The sequence below is a fragment of the Scleropages formosus genome, chromosome 12, assembly GCF_900964775.1.
Source record: "Scleropages formosus chromosome 12, fSclFor1.1, whole genome shotgun sequence".
Lineage (NCBI taxonomy): Eukaryota > Metazoa > Chordata > Actinopteri > Osteoglossiformes > Osteoglossidae > Scleropages > Scleropages formosus.
In genome coordinates, this window is record NC_041817.1 from 1,469,459 (window position 1) to 1,482,882 (window position 13,424).

The window sequence follows — 13,424 nt, forward strand, 5'->3', positions numbered from 1 at the left end:
GATGTTTATTTCACAAGAATCCCTTATGAACACGTGCAGAGCTGATGGTGCTGGGCATACGGTGGGGGGGGGGGTATTGCGATCGTGACCACCACCATGGAGTGTAACCTGAGATGGAAGCATTATGACCCCGTACCTGCTGACCTCCAGGGGAAGGACTTCTCAGATGAGCTGGAAGAAGAGAAGAGGAGAGGTTAGGGGGAGGTCATGTGGTGCCTGTGGTGGTTCAGCTCAGCATGATCACCACAATTTGACTGAGCAAAAGTGCTCCCTGTTCTCTGGATTATCACAGGTTACGTATCCATCATGGTTTCTGCTGCGGCTGCTTATCTGGCCTGGGTCATGACTAGAGGGTCCTCAGGTCATCGCTAGAAAGTAGGGGGTGGCAAACGTACCCAAAGGGACTCATAATTGAGAGAAGATAAGTTCTTTTCATAACAGCCAAGGGCTTCAAATACAGGCACATAACCTGAACACAAAATGACAGGTAGTTACTTTGTTATGTACTCTATTTCAACGGTGCTTTTCAACAATGCGGTACGCAGCACAGTGGTCGGAGCCATTGCCTTGCAAACAAAGGACCCAGGTTCGAATTTCAGCTCCTGCTGCAGCACGCAAGGCACTTGCCCTCAATTGAAAGTGTAAAAAAAAATCACCCAGACGTAAAAACGGTTTATCATCAGTAGCTTAGTGTATAGGAAAACTTAAAATGGAAAATAAATGGAGAAAAGGATCAGTTAAATAAATGAATAAATAATAATAATAATAATAATAATAATAATAATAATAATATTGCATCATGAACACAAAGTTAGTGACTTAACAGTACAGGAGATCTGGGTAAAAATCCTTGACTGTACAATACCGTGTGTCTGAACACACAGTGAAATTTAAACTGTATGAAACATACCTGCACGCAACTCCCTTTTATGTCCAGAACAATGAACTGACCTTCTCAGGATCAGCTGCACAAAGTAATTAACTACATGTCCGCATATTGACCCACAAACTGAAAACTTGGGGAACACCTCATTACAATTGTGCTGACCTTTTTTTTCCTTTTTTCCGGCACCTGAACAAATGGGAACCATTTCCCCCTCTGCTTTTCCAACCCCCACCCCCCTCCACCCTCCACCAAAGCTTCAATCGACCCATGATTTATTTTGAGGGCCGTGTGGCTCCAGTCCTTGGGAAGCAGGCTATGAGGAGAAACTGTAAGGTCAGGAAACACAATCCATTCAGACCTTACTGACAAACACGGCAGAAATAAATACAAAGCGTATTGATCTTGGGCAAGCATGCAAAAACCCTACCAATAAGCACAGGCCACACTCTGAAAACACAAAAATATACAGAGAAATGATCATTTAGTCTCATTTGTGCACATCTCAGACTCGCTCAGCTGGGGCCAAGGCCCATTATTTATGGAGATGACAGCAGCACACGCAACTAGCAGCGCTAATGTTTTGACGACTCCGGATGCAAATTGTTATTGACTTTGCTGAAATAGAGTATGTAAATGGAGCAAGATGCACTGAACTCATTTAAATACCTGTTTTTGTTTTCAAAAATGAATGCGGTTTAATTACCCTAATTAATGCAATGCATCTGCAACAATAATTGAAACAGTTTTCATTCGTTGCAACAATGAGTCCTGATCCATCTTGGTCAATTAAAATTTTTATGAGAGTAAATTAGTAATTAAAGTCGGCCGTAAACAGCAGCTGTGGTCAACAATACTTTTTTCGCTCAATGAAAACGCACTGGTTAATAGCGCCTCATCCCCAAGCCTTCGCAGACATTACTGATTTTAATACATTTTAAATGTATAAACATACCTGTGATTTCAATATTCTTTCTGGTACTGTCACATTATGATCATTTACAAGCCATTACAGAAGTGCACACGTGCACAAAAGGTAAAGAAGCAGGATATTTGCGCTTTTATGACATTTACTGCACTTAACTGCACTCCGTTACAGGGGAAGTATTTAAGAAATGTACATTTAATGGCCATCACGGCCACTTCACTGGACATCTGGCAAGCTGTGACCGAGGGCGACGTCAGGATACGAGCAACAGTACAGATAAGCGGTTTGGCTTCTCTGCTTCCCAGCGTAGCGGAACGGAAATGGAAGCAGGCAGGTGGGCGGCTCCAGAGGGCGTCAGAGTGGACGAGCACCAAGGCAGCAGAGTGCTGCACAGGAGGTCACGAGATTCCATTCCATCTTCCAGTGCACCATTAAAGGCAGAAGTTCTGCGAAGTGAACATCGAGACTACTTGACCTACAACTCCCACAGCCCACGCTTCACCGAGAGGGATGACAGAAGTGGGCCTGACCTTGAGAAGCATTCCTGCTCAAAGGCCAGCGCAGGGTTGCCTTGACCCGCGGGTCATCGACGTACATGCTTTGGCCTTCCGGAGAGGGTTCTGGCCAGTCATCGGAGAGCACCTAGCGCTGCAAGTTGACTGTACCTTCGCATCAGAGTAAAAATTAGATGACATTAGTGAACTTGAGGACAGCAGTATGATAGGCTAGGGAGGTGGGAGCAAGTTAAAGGGGGATATTCAAAGACAGCAGCATCACAGAGCTGCTTCAAACGAATGAGAAAGTGAACTTAGTGCCCTGAGAGAAATATAACTTTTCTTAAACGCAAGTTGTAGCGTGGCGGAACAGTGGGTAGCACTGGATTATCACAGCTAATGGGCTCTGGGATTGGGCATGGGCTCCAATACAGCTCTATTTGTGTGAAGTTTTAAGAATATAAGATACTTTATTGTCACTGTATGCAGGACAATGAAATTCTGCATGGCAATTCTCCCCAGATTCATGTGGGTTTCCTCTGGGTGCTCTGGTTTCTTCCCAAATTCAAAATACAAATTTCAGGTGAACTGGTCCATCTAAACTGCTTTTAGAGTGTGTATGTGTGAGGGAATGAGAGTGTGAGTGACTGCTCTGTGAGGTACTGGTGTCTCATCTAGGATGTACCCTACCTTATGCTGTACACAGGGACTAAACAACTTGTTAAATACTGGGGGAGCTAGAAATATGAGCAATGGTACTCAGGTGTTGCACATAGTCTTGCGTGAACACTGGGGGGGGAACGTCTCCCCTTGTTACTCATATGACCTGATGGTTCTTGGATTGGTTCCAGATATCTTTGACCCTGTACTGGCAAGTGGTTTCTGAAAAGAGATAGATGGAGGGATATTAAAACATCAGCAAAAGTTAACAGATTTAGCTGTGATTTAATCCACTTTCCTTTGCGTTTGTTGCTGCCCTCATTCTACTGCAGAGCTCTGGATATCAGACTTGACACTCCTGATGCCTCTTCCTTTTTTAATCAGACACATGTTCATGCTAAAAACATTTTGTATTTAGTGATTCAAACCTGTGTGGACAGTGCGAAGTCAAACAGAACTAAAAAACCACTTTTTCAAAAGCTCATAAAGGGTGGTATGAAAAAATAAAAATATTAGATGTACGACATTCCGCGATTCTGAACAAAGCATAGGAGGGGAGATGTCGTACTCATATTATTTTTCATTAATATAAACCTGCTGCTTGATGTGAACGTGTGTCAGAAATATTGATTCTGCCCTCCAGTGTGCAGGGAAGCGTGATTTTATTGAAACTGGCGGTAAAATCTACACCACGATTGAGAGAATGAGGAAAATGGCATTACGTGCTCCCCATCTTAAAATGTTAATAAGTTTGCACAGATATCAAACAATACTTCTTTAAAGAAGAATAAGTGGTATTCACCAGTTACTAACCACAGAGTTAAGAAAAATACATCATTTTCACATCTCTCTTGCCCTATAAAAAAAGTTCGTCCCTCCTTAGAATACCTTGAGCTTGACCTTGATGTTATGTCTTGTGATGGAGAATGTGACGGCAAAATAAACCCGAGTAATTACTGCAAAAATCTGAAACCGTGAGCCCCTGAACTTTTTCTAAGGTGCTAAATTGTGTATGTTTGTTTCCTTTTGAGCCGTACTGGGGAGAAGGAGTGTAGTATCAGCTGGTTCAGTTTTAATCCCGCGCTAAGACTACCTACGGTTGTGATGGCTCCATAGGCTCATAACTGAGGAACCACGAGCCCAGCCGATGACCCTACCGGAATTATGAAATGTGGCACACCAGGCAGGGCCTGAACTGTGGACACATCTTCACAGAGATGACCAACACCACAACTGAGAGCATCACAGAGACTGGGCTTCTCCCTATTTTCCCAACACTTCTGGGGTTGTAAACAATTTAAAAGTGATGAGAACCCAAAGGCAGACAAAGCATTAGCCTATTACAGCTAATTAGCGATGTGGACATGGCTAAAACTCAAGTTTCTTGGGCCATTCTGAACAATAATGTTTTGTACACAGTCTGATACCATGGAGACCGGTCCCAAAGACTGCATAGACCATGTAAGACCTTTCGTGAGGCGAGAGATGTGACTGCTCAAGTGTGACTTCATTGAATGAGTTGATCGCCTCCATATTGAGCTAAAAAACTTGGCGCTTGAGAGCTACCTTTGCTTTGTTCTATTTCAGTAAGCCCTGGCTACTCATTCTTTAGAGTATGTGAGCATCCAGATGCTTGTAATGCCACCACATGTCAAATATATAGTCGAGCATTTGCATGGGCCTGCTGTGGTGGGTGGCCTTGGATGCCATGTGTCCACCAAGAGTGAGATCCATCCAAAGAATCTAAGGCGAACTTCTGCAGAAAGAGTAACAGAAAAGGTTACAAGCAGGAAAGCTGCTGTGTATCAGTGCCTTGAACACAACCCGGCCACTCTGAATTCCTGCTGGGAGAGGTATGCTGCAGGTCACATTAACTCCCAGGTACGGTACCTGATGTGCACTGAAACACGGGATTCTTTGGGAGGGCGGAAGCCTGGTGCCTGGGGATGGAGCACCCAATACCATGAGTTCTTCATAGCCATCCCAAACACTGTAAACTACCCAGAACAACATTTGTATGATGGTATGGTGATCCCCTTCAACAGTATTTCCACATTATACTCTCTTTCTCTTACTAGAGGACAAAACAATGGCTGACACAATGCCATGCTATTTCACATCAAGGTCCATCACCGTGTTAATGGCTTCCTGTTGACGCTTTCCCTTGCACAATGCATACGTATCTCTTTCATTCAAGCAACTGGTCAAATTCTCTCAAAAGCACAAGAACAGCTCCTAAGAATATCACAGCAGTGCTCGGGTGAGGCGGCACTCTCCTGGTATATATAAATGGCAGGAGCTTCACTGTAGAGGCTCACGAAATAATGAGGCAGCCTCTCCGGGCCTTTTCATCATCGATCAGACCTTTCTAAAACCCATGTTATGCCAAATTCTCAGCGCGAGTGGCGCCATTACTAATGCAATGCTGAAGGGGACCGATGTGATTAGGCACTGTGCTGCGAATCCTAAAACCCGTGACACTGGTTCCTGGAGTGGGTCGGTGGGAGGCAGCCCCCACTTCCTGCTCTAACAATGTATTCTGTGCTCTGATCACGGGGGGATATTTCCGTCTGCAGGAGATGAAAATGAGATCCGCTAAACGATATTAAGTATTAGACCGTAGGGAAGTACTGGGGAGACTTAATGACCCAAAGAGACTTCATTTTTGGAAAATATCAGCCTCGGTCTGCAAAATGGAGCTGAAAATACGTATTTTGTAAAGCGGATGGTTAGTCAGGAACAGCCAAACTATATCCATGCATCTATTCCTCCACCTACATATCCATCCATCCATCCACGTTCAGGAACCGCTTACTGAGTCAGTGATGCAGTGATCCGGAACTGATCCTAGGGGAGAAGAGGGGTAAGGCAATAAGAAGTTCACCAGTCCAGTGGAGGGCAATGTTGTAGTTTTCACATGAAAAAGCACTCGTACAATAGTACACTAAAAACAACTTAAGGCACAAATGCAACATAAAAGCCAACATATGGATATTTAGTGCTGTAATTTAGTGCTCCAGAGAAACTCAGTGAATAGTCTCAGGCGATCGACCTGTGATATTTACTCAACTCCCTGAGGAAGAGACAATACTTTTACTTCCTTCACCTTACTCACGAAAACAAAAAAATCCCAGCAACACATCGTGCGGTTCTATAAAGACATCATACTTCTCCAAAAAGTTGTAATGTATAATACTGGAGGTAACGTTTTGGGGGGGGGGGGGGTAAAAAGGTTATAAAAAAAAAAAAAAAACCAGTCGCCCCATCAGAAGAGTTTACCCAATTATTCGCAGAATCACAGCATGGTGGACGTGTTCGAGCATTCAGCAGCAGGCGCATTACAGCAGCGATACGACAACGGTGATACAGAGTTGTCACCTGTTAGAAAACTCAGAAGCTTTGGGGAGGGAATTTTCAAAACCAGAAAATAAAGGTACGCGCTCCACAATAAACGGTGCTCGACGTGCGAATTGCTGGAGTTACAGCTCGACAGGCTCGTGTAAAGACGAGCCAGAGAGGCATCGAGAGCAGCGGCTGCTGCGACAACACGTTTCTCCGAAGCCTGACAAAGCGCCCAGGTTGCTCTGCAGGAGCGAAACCTCCAGGGAAAACACATCTAATCACATCGGTCCAGCTAGCCCCGTGCGCGACCGACGTCACCGCACACCACGGTAGGGTTGGCCTCCCGCTGGAAGCAGCACCATCACTCCAAGACATGGAAACAACCCAGTTGGTTGCTGTTAATCAACAGATGGCTCACCCCACATTTCTTTTCCATTTGAGAGTATTATTTCGTTGCTGACCTTTAACTGATGCCCTTCTCCAAGCTGACTGACAATCTTAAGCTTCACTGTGTTAACTGAGGGTAAGTACCTTAGTCAAGGTTACTACAACTGGAGTGGGGATGTGAACCTGGATCCTCTGAGTGCAAGGCAACTGGCTCTCACCACAACGCTACAGTTACATTTATGCATTTAGCAGATGCTTTTCTCCAAAGCGACGTACATCTCACAGAAAATACTATTTGTGCATTACATTAGGAGAAAGAGACATAGTTGCAGACATGTGATTCTTAAGTAGTTAGCCTCCTTCCACCATACGCACCAGTGCTCATCGCACGAGTAGCTGTATAAAACTCAGAATATCGACGATTCCTGATCACCTTCCAACTATTTTTTTCTTTTTGAGATACACAAACATTTACGTACATTGCAGGAGTAGCTGTGTAAAGGCTTGTCTGGGCATGATCATAAAGTTATGGTGCATAAACATTTACACATAACATGAGTTTGAGATCATGGGGAAAGTGAGTCTGGAAGAGGTGAGTTTTCAGAGTTTCAGCAGTTCTGAGTGAGAGGGGGGAGGCCGTTCCGCCACAACGGAGCCAGAACCGAGAACCTTCACGCTTTACCTTTCGTGCGTGGGACCACCAAGTGGGCAAATGTGTAAGAGGGTAGCAGTCTGGTTGGGGTGTAGCGGTTGATGAAGTCTTGTAAATAGCTGTTGACAAAAAGCTACTGATGGATTTGTAGGAAATAACCAGGGTCTTAAATTTGATCCAGGCAGCTATATGAAGCCAGCGCAGAGAAATGAGTAGAGGGGTGTAGCACGCTGAGGCCGCCCGAGAAGGAGGCGGAGACGGGGGCAAAGCAGCCACAGCTGGGGCTGATTTCACTCCCTATTTCTTCCCCGGTGCCCAGCAGTAGGGGGAAGAAACCGAGGAGGAGAACGAGGCGAACCCGAACCCTGAGACAACGCCCGCGTCCCGACCGACTCTCCCAGCCCCCCTGACCAGCACAAAGCCTTTCCCTACCTGTTCCCTGGTCCCCCTTTCCCGTCTCCTTCCTTCTCCCCTGTCTAAGGGCAAATAAAAGCCCACGGCAACGGGCGACTGCATCTCCTGTCTCCTGCCTTGTCTCTTACAAGGAGATACAGGCGAACGCTTTGGCAAGTCAAACAGGACTCGGGTAGCAGTGCTCTGTATCACTTGCAGAGGTTTGATGGCAGTAGCAGGAAGGCCACACAGGAGAAAGTTGCAGTAGTCCACACGGGATGTCACCATGGCTTGGACAAGTAGTTGGGAAGAGTCTGTTGTGAGGTAGGGATGGATCCAGCGGATGTTATGCAGGACGTATCTGCAGGTCTGGGTTGTAGCTTCAATGCGCAGCTACCCACTGCGACCGAGATGATCCATGTCTCTTCGTACGGCCGCAAGCTATCGCGATAACTAAAACGTCCTTCACCCAACAAGCAGTACAGTCACAGTACGAAGCCTTGGGGTACTGTGTACCCTCACACACTGTAGCCAACACAGGTATGGTAAATTCCATTCCACTGTGGCCAACACACAACACTTTCATACTGCTTTCACTGAACCACAGCAGGAAGGACAGCAGCTTGGCAAGTCCGCTGCCGGGGTTGGGGGTTGCTTTGGCTTACTGGCTGCATACCTGGCACTGGCGGCGCCCGGAGACTCGGACCCCAGCCTGCATCGCTCCAGCTGGCTGGCCACGATCTGTCGCTCGGCCTCCAGCTCCCGAGTCAGCCGCTCAAACTGGAGCTCCTACGGCAAGAGAGGAGGGACAGCGGGGTCAGCCGCTTGTGCACTCCATCGCAATGATAGAGAGGAACAACAGTACAACACAACAACCACACAACACACTCAATGATGCCCTGTCACAGACGCACCAGATGACAACAACGGAAGCATGACGACATCACCATTCTGGAAACTAACCACAAAAACAATCATTTCATGCAAGGCGGGGGAAGGCAGTGTTTCCAAACCCTTTCCAGTAAGTAATCTCGCTCTTCCCGATGGAGCAATTGAGCAACTAACTATTCAAATGACGATCTGCTGGATGGCTAGACTCTGTGCCTCCATTTCCTTCACACTGCATCCTGAGGAGCCACACTAGTCCACGCTATCCTACAATACCCCTCGCTAGCCACATATTCTACCTCCAGCTCCTCCGCATCTCCAGCATCATGCTGTCCAGTGCCTCTTAGCCTCACGTAGCCCAGAGATCTCACCGCAGCTCTCGGTAGCCTCGCAGCCTCTCCACTGCTTCCTTTGAAGCATGTGCATTCTGCTGCAGAGAGAAGGGGGCAGGCCAGGAGTGCGGTGCTCTCACCCGATCGACTCAACCTCGCCTCCGAGAGGCAATTCAGCGTTGCTCATTCCTGGAGCACACTGCGCATCTGGATCTCAGCGCCAGAAGTGAGCAGAGCGTAAAAGTGGAGGGGCTCAAAGCACCAGAGCTACATTATTTAGTGATTTCTGATGCCACATACAAGAAGCCAACATCTACCGGCACATTTGGATCCCCGCTCCTAACCAGCACCTTCCAGCACCGAAAGTCTTGGTGCTAAATTGAACCGGAGAAAGTTGTTATATTCCGCGATGCAGAATGGGATTTCTGTTTCGATAAATGCACATTATCACATAATCAATTCTTTTTCAGCTCAAAGCAAAGACATTAAAATATCTCGGAATTCGAATGTAGCTTACCGAGTGAGGATCCCACAACATAATTACAGTTACAAATCAATATAAGAGACCAGGCAACATTCCTTTTAGGACTTTGTTCATTTCGAACTTATTTAAAGAAACCAAGCAAGCTGGCAATCATTTTGCAAACTGTTTCCCTGGCTCTGTATGCTGAAGCTGCTCAGCTCCCCATAAAAATCACAGCTCCTTAGTCCTCGGAGGAAAACTGTCTTCCGTGCTGTGAAAATTCACTGCAGCTATGCTCACGTGCAAGAGCAGCTATAATACTGAATTTATTGACACACTAACACTGCAAAAAAAAAAAAAAACCTATCAGCAATGCATGTGAAAAACTTACATTTTTTCATTTAGCTGGCGCTTTTCTCCAAAGCAAGTTGCAATTATTTACCCATTTATACAGTACAATGGGCACTTACAGCTGCCCGATTTTCACTGGAGAAAATCTAGGGTAAGTACCTTGCTCAAGGATGCTACAAGCACAGGTGCAATTTGAACCTGGATCTTGCAGAGCCGTTGAGTCCTAAAGTGGAGGCTCTAACCACTACGCCGCTGCCTGCTGTCCATTGACACACAAATCAATGATGATGACAGAATTATAGTAGACAAGGAATATTCGCAAAAAATAGCCAGAACACACACATTTTCTGAACCGCTTGTCCCATATGGGGTCGCGGGGAACCGGAGCCTAACCCAGCAACACAGGGCGTAAGGCCGGAGGGGAAGGGGACACACCCTGGACGGGACGCCAGTCCGTCGCAAGGCACCCCAAGCGGGACTCGAACCCCAGACCCACCGGAGAGCAGGACCCGGTCCAACCCACTGCGCCACTGCACCCCCCGTAGCCAGAACATTAAAATAAAAACTGAAAGGAGGGGCATAAAGAATTAAGGCGTAAAAATTAAATAAGGAACGTGAAAACTTGGTCCAAGTTGGAAAAATAAATAAGACGGAAATCAACGAAACTCCCTGCACAGTAAACGGTGATTTGGTTTTCGGAACCCTGTGATCTTCAAAAGGCCTTGCGGTACGAGGTGTTACACAGAGCACACACACTACGCATAAAAGAATACCTGCACTGACAAATGACCATATAACACAAGGGGGGGGGGGGGGGGGAGGAAAGGACAGATTTGTCATTCAGATGACAGCATCGCAGGAAAGTAGGCCATCAGGATCAGCGGTTAAATGCTGCGATTTGGAGAAGCCCTTTCGGTGCGACGTGCAGGAGACGTTTTAATGAAGGTGACGCGGTTGGAACAGAAGTACTTCGTGTACGACGAGAGCCCGAGAAATCAAACAAACACAATTTCACGCCGCGTAAGCAGAGCTGCAGAAACGCAGAGGGCTCGGCTCAGCTTTGATATAAATATAGATAGAGGGGACGCAGCCCCTCGGGGGGATGAAGTCTTCCCAGCGGAGATAAAGGGCAGCAAGCTTAGCGATGAGCGCCACCCCCTTCTCTCAGAGCTTCTCGAGTAACCTCCAGCAAAGCTGCTATACGTTGCTCGAAACGGCGGACCAGCAGGGCAAGAATTTTTAACATGGCCATACAAGGCTAATGACAGATTTCTAAATACAACTATTGTGCTGGCCTCTAAGCTCGGCTTGATTTTATATAAACCGATAATCCAACGATGCCCTTTGACCTTCCGACGGTCACCAGCCCCTACGGTACGGGCTTTGCGCTCACGGGTTTCTAATGACGTCCCTGTCCCTTAAAGAAACACTTCTAGGATTCCCTGGGATGAAACAACGCTGCTGTGATGTAACCGGGACAAAGAGTAGCATCTGCTGTAGCCATAAGGCCCATAAAGAGCTGATCTAGTGGATAATTGGAATAGCCCTGGCTCTGCGTCGCTACCCTCCGTCCCGGGATGGAGGGACCGCAGCCCTCTGCGTGCCACATTCAGATCGGCACACCTCCCTCGCAGGCAGGGGGAGCAGATATTTCCCATCCCGCGGCGAAACTTCGGTCCCATCTGCCTTCCGCGGCATCTGCTAGTGCTGCGAGACACAACAATCACTGCGGTGACTTATTGCCCCGAGTCGTTCAGGGCTTCACAGCGATCTTGCAATGCAAATGAGTCTGATGGAGTTTCCTTTCGCTGCCCTTGGATAGCCGGCCCGAGCTCCTCGATGGAGCAGCGCATTATTGAGGGTACTGGAAAAAAAAAAAAAAAAAAAGGCTTAATAAAAACAAATTTGGGTGCGCTTAACAAGCTTTTCCTTAGATCTCTATTGTCAACTCGCTACACTGAACACCCATCTGGATGGGACCAGACAGAGCACAAGTGAAACAGGGACCACAAATGAGATCATTGCTCATAGCTGTTTATTCTACATCTATATGCAATTTGGTACATTTTCAAAGAATGTGTCAAGTGTGAAATAGGGTGCATTCATCAGGGCTGTTGAACCATCTCATCAGGGAAACGGCAGTAACAATTACCGGCGAAATGTACTGCATTTGTTTTTACCAGGAGAACACCCTTCCATCACATCCCACAATGCCTTGGTGCAAAAATGACTTGGGAGACCATGGTAAGTAGTGGGCTGCACTGGCTCTGTGTCAGCCTCAGGTCTATTCTATCCAGCAGCACTGTCCCTGTCCCCAGGCACCAATCGCTGAATCAGATCCTGTCCAGTTAAGGGCAAAGACAGATGAATGACATACTACACATCCCTTTATCCACTTTATCTTCCAAACCTATTGCTGGAGACTCTCCTTGATGGGCCTGGAGGCTCTCCAAGCCCTGACTTGGTGGATCCACACCGATCGCTACCACCACCGACAGCCCCATGTCACCAGAGGAGCAACATGCTGTAGGGCCACTTCCAAAACACCAGCTCTCCAAAAAAAAAAAAAAAAAAAAAAAAAAAAAAAAGATGTGCGACATGTTGTCCTTTGACTGGCTCTTCATCTAACCTAAACCATCCCCGAGAAGAAGAGCCGTGCTTGCTAAATGACCCCGGGACATAGCTTTAGTCACGAGAAAGTACGAATGCCTACGCGCGACTGATTCCTCCATCGTGTTGCCACATGCCTCCATGGCGGGCCCATAAGACCCATCCTTCTGCGAGCGAATGAAGCGAATCGAGTCTAAGTGGCATATGCGCGAACGTGCCGAAGAAGCTGAAGATGCAGCCTTCCCAGTCGGTAACTATGTCATCCCTTTTGTGTTGTCAGCCATACGCCGACAGAGTGAGCACCCAGAATGCCAGAGTGCCAGTGAATGCAGGCCTAAATACCCTGATGCTCCACACCAAACTCTGACGTTGAGAACTTCCTCCCGCCCGAGTCGCCGACTCTCCCGCATCCAAGCTGTCGGCCCTTCTAACGTTGCACCAGTTTACGTGACGGCGATGCTGCCACTTCGAATGAACACCATCAGGTGCTCGCAAGGAAGGAAGGATGCTGGGAAATCTAGCCTACCGACGAAGCCTGAGGACAGCAAGTGGCTGAAGCAGGCAACCGCGGTGCACGTTACCCGACCCGATGAGAACACAAGCAACGCCGATTTGTCATCAGCTGCAGCCAGGATGGGGTGGCAGGTGAGAAGGCCCTGCAGACGAAAGCCTGATTCTTCATCCTGTCAATATAGACACGACTTACAAATCTTTCATTAGAAGCAGGTAGTGAGCCATGATTAATGAGAAGGATATAATATGATACACTGAAATGAACACTTGTGTCTCCACTTGATTTAGAGATTCTGCTCTTGTGTCCCTGGTGAGCTTTAAATCAGTGAGGCAAGTGGCACCTAGACAGTAATATGATATTTATGACGTTGGAGCTAATCACGGGGGAACACCCTAGCAGACACTGACATGTAGGAAGCGGTGGGAGAGCAGCCCGTTCTGCGCTCTTTACTACAAGCGGAAAGTTGGCGCCGGGACAAAGAGGATGTCCTTCTGAATCCTCCCCTCAGTCGAACTATCAGCTCTGGT

At 47.1% G+C, this 13,424-nt stretch overlaps 1 protein-coding gene across 4 annotated transcripts in view; it reads right to left on the minus strand.

The window, feature by feature from the left end:
- Positions 1–13,424, minus strand: part of pkp4 (plakophilin 4) — an 86,679-nt gene that overhangs the window by 35,880 nt on the left and 37,375 nt on the right. For all 4 annotated transcript variants that reach the window (XM_029256732.1, XM_029256730.1, XM_029256731.1 and 1 more), the window contains exons 3-4: positions 8,416–8,528; positions 137–171 (exon numbers count right to left, since the gene is read on the minus strand). In XM_029256732.1, the coding sequence (XP_029112565.1) occupies positions 137–171; positions 8,416–8,528 (148 nt within the window). The remainder of the gene's footprint in view (positions 1–136; positions 172–8,415; positions 8,529–13,424) is intronic.